This window comes from Ovis canadensis, chromosome 20, assembly GCF_042477335.2.
Source record: "Ovis canadensis isolate MfBH-ARS-UI-01 breed Bighorn chromosome 20, ARS-UI_OviCan_v2, whole genome shotgun sequence".
NCBI classification, from domain to species: Eukaryota; Metazoa; Chordata; class Mammalia; order Artiodactyla; family Bovidae; genus Ovis; species Ovis canadensis.
Window position 1 is genome coordinate 41,826,134 of NC_091264.1, and position 3,076 is coordinate 41,829,209.

General features: G+C 48.8%; 1 protein-coding gene across 1 annotated transcript; it reads left to right on the plus strand.

Annotated features, from left to right (window-relative positions):
* Window positions 1–537: 537 nt before the first annotated feature.
* On the plus strand, window positions 538–2,832 carry LY6G5C (lymphocyte antigen 6 family member G5C). The gene is made up of 3 exons (XM_069562758.1): window positions 538–553; window positions 1,632–1,799; window positions 2,669–2,832. Exons 1-3 carry the CDS (start codon window positions 538–540, stop codon window positions 2,830–2,832), a joined length of 348 nt encoding a protein of 115 aa, XP_069418859.1.
* Window positions 2,833–3,076: the final 244 nt, after the last annotated feature.

The window sequence follows — 3,076 nt, forward strand, 5'->3', positions numbered from 1 at the left end:
CTCAGGAATAGCTTCCTAACTGGTTTCCCTGCCTCAGAAATCTTTTACAAACAGAAATCTGATCTTGCACTCTTCTGCTGAAATCTCTTTGTCAGTGGTTTACTGCCCAAGTTCCCCCAGAAACACTCTTCCCCTTCCCCCCTCATTGTTGACTTGTCTCCCACTCTAGATTGTGCTCTGTGAGGGTAGGGACTTGGTGCAGTATTGTATCCCCAATACCTGATGCAGTGATCTAACGAATGTCTGTTGAATTAATATGAAAGAAGGTTCCCCTCTCCTTCCCTGATTCTCCCCATCCTTGTTTCCAAACCAGGATGTTAGGGCCGTGGGTGAGGACACTCTGTCCCTTGGCTGTAGAGTCTAGGATTGATTTCCACTCCAAAAGGATGTTGCCTCCCCCCTTCCTCTTTGCCCACTTCTCTTTGGCCAATATAAAGCCAAAGTGGAGGCTGGTGGGCAGTCATGTATGTTATGGAAGGCCATGCAGGTAGCCAGAATCAAACCCTGTACATAGTCCTCTTAGTAGTGCTGGTCACGATGAGCTTGGTGTTTGGTAAGTGGTTCAATGGGGTCAGAAGGGTTTCCTAACCTGCCGGATACAGAAACCCTGATACCAAGTATCTGCATACATGTACCAAGAATATTCAGGTAAAACCAGGCAGGAGGAAAATGGGATGGGTGGGCTTGGTGGGATAATGCTCGGGGACTGATAACAAACTGATATTCGCTCTGAGGGAGATTTCTGGTGACTACCCCAAGGCTGTCTCACTCAACAGCAATAACCTGAATGGAGATACTAAGGGGAATCTCTTTGAATCTGAGGGCAATACAGGATGGGGAGGGTTGGGGGAACGTGCCAGATGACAGCCTCAGGATACACAGCATAGAACAAGGCTAAGTTCAGCCTGATAACTCCACTTGGCTGCAAAGCACCATCTACACAGAAACCAGATCCAAAGTGTTTGCTCAGCATCTGCCTCATACCAAGTGCTCTGCTGAGTCTGAAAGCAGGTTTTGGGGGCTCAGTAACATGTGATCTGCGCCCAGGACCAGAGGAGGAGGGAAATGAATATGGTGTAGTTGGGGAGGGCTTTGGTGGACAACGTTTCATGAGTCTGTTCAGTGAAAGGACAACCAAACAAACAATGTGGCCCTGGGCTGAAGTCTCTTGGCTACAGAAAGGAGAAATTCTTCCTGTCCTGTGATGATACACTCTGAGGTTTTCACACTCTGAACATTACAGATTAAGAAAGCATATTCAAAAGAGAATCTGGGGGTTGGGTGAGGGACAGTGAAACCAAGTCACAGAGGAAGCACTGTCTTAACAGGGCTGCCAAAAGTTGGAATGAACTGCCTTGGCCTAACCTTTAAATTTAGAGGTTTGTAGAGTGCTAAGCATGTTAGCCCCTCAAATGCATGTTAAATGAATGAGTTCCTCATTTCAGGAGGTATGAGAGTAGAGAGTAGAAATTTTTTTATGAGAACTAAAGCTTCTGATGTTAGATTAAGCCTGATGGTTTTCAAGAATTAGTCATTTTATGGTTTTCTGAATAGGGAGGTAGGAGGGAACAATGGGGTCGATCAGTCTGGGAATTAGGTGGGTTTGGGGTCAGTGTTTCTCTGTGTTCCAGGTCAGTCTGAGATATATGATCAAGAACCCATTAAACAGAAATATTTCAACAAATACCTAAGCTGCTATCGATGCCTCTTTGAGACCAAGGAGTTGGGATGCCTTCTGGGATCTGACACCTGCCTTGTCCCAAAGGGCAGCAGTTGCATGACTCTGATCATAAAGAACAGTAAGCTGCCTCTTCCTTTCATCTTGGGTCCAGTCCATTCCTGAACTGAGTCTCTACCAGCCTTCTAAGCGGCACCCCAACTGGTTCCCACAACTCTAAGATACTGTTCTATCACTCCCTCTCTCTCTCTCCTTTCCTTTAGAGCTACTCCACATCGCTACTTCCATTCCTCTTCCCTTCTTGGCTCACCCTCATAACACCCAGCCTCGCAGGCCTGGAGTTCACCAGATCCACTGGCCTTTCCTCGGGCTGCCTTCTCCCCGTCTGTCAGCGGTAGTTCCTGCCAGCACCATTCTTCTGCTACATCTTCCATTGTGTCTTCTCAGCCTCCTTCACTGAGTCTTGCCTTTTTCTTCTGGAGCCTTAACAGCTCATGTTCACCAGAGTTTGGTCTTTTGCTGTCCTCCTCTTTACCTTCCCAGAGGAATTAAAAAAAAAAAACACACATTTATTTAAAGATGCACCAGGTCTTAGTTGCTTCATGGGATCCTAGTTGCTTCATTGGATCTTAGTTGCTTAGTGGGATCTTTCGGTTGCAGCATGCAGGATCTAGTTCCCTGACCAGGGATCAAACCTGGGGCCCCTGCATTAAGATCTCAGAGTCCTGGCCACTGGACCACCAGGGAAGTCCCTGTCACTGTTTGGAATGGCTCTTTCCCACCAACCTTCCATGGGAAACTTCCCCAGAGCTCATGGCTGGTGACTCCCTGGCATTCCCTGACCCTGTCCAATTTCAGGGATCTGCCTTTCTGGGGTCCAGGCTGGGGTAGGGCGTCAGTGATGGTCAGTCTCTGTGGCATGAGGGGATGGGAGGGCTCAGGGCTTTGCCTGGGACTTCCATGTCACTGATTGCTGCTGTCTGTCCCCAGACAGTGGTTTTGAGACCATGGTGAGTGACTGCCGCAGCAAGGAACAGATGAGTGACTGCTCATACACCCGCGCCTCTCCAGTGTTTGGCTTCTGGATATTCTCTCGATGCTGCTTCCAGAATTTCTGCAATAACCCTCAGAAGAGAATCCTATATGTTCCTTAGAACTTCTGTAGAGACCTCAGGAGTACAATCCTGCCAATTTCCAGCTGCCCTCCTGATTTCCACCTGGGGACAGTCGGCACACTGTCCACCCTCCCCCGAGCAGCCCTCCCTGCCACCCTCAGCGGCAGGTACTAGACCCCAGCCCCATCGGCCTCTTGATTGATGCCGCTCAACACCCCTCAATTTCCACTCTGCCCCTTCCCACTCTCCCTCTGCAGAATTCTCTGCAGTTTTCCTTCAAGTC

Bases quoted from the DNA above. Each gene is read 5' to 3' on its own strand.
- LY6G5C (XM_069562758.1), top strand. The intron at 1,800-2,668 runs GTAAGCTGCCTC...GTCTGTCCCCAG, and splicing joins GACTCTGATCATAAAGAACA to ACAGTGGTTTTGAGACCATG.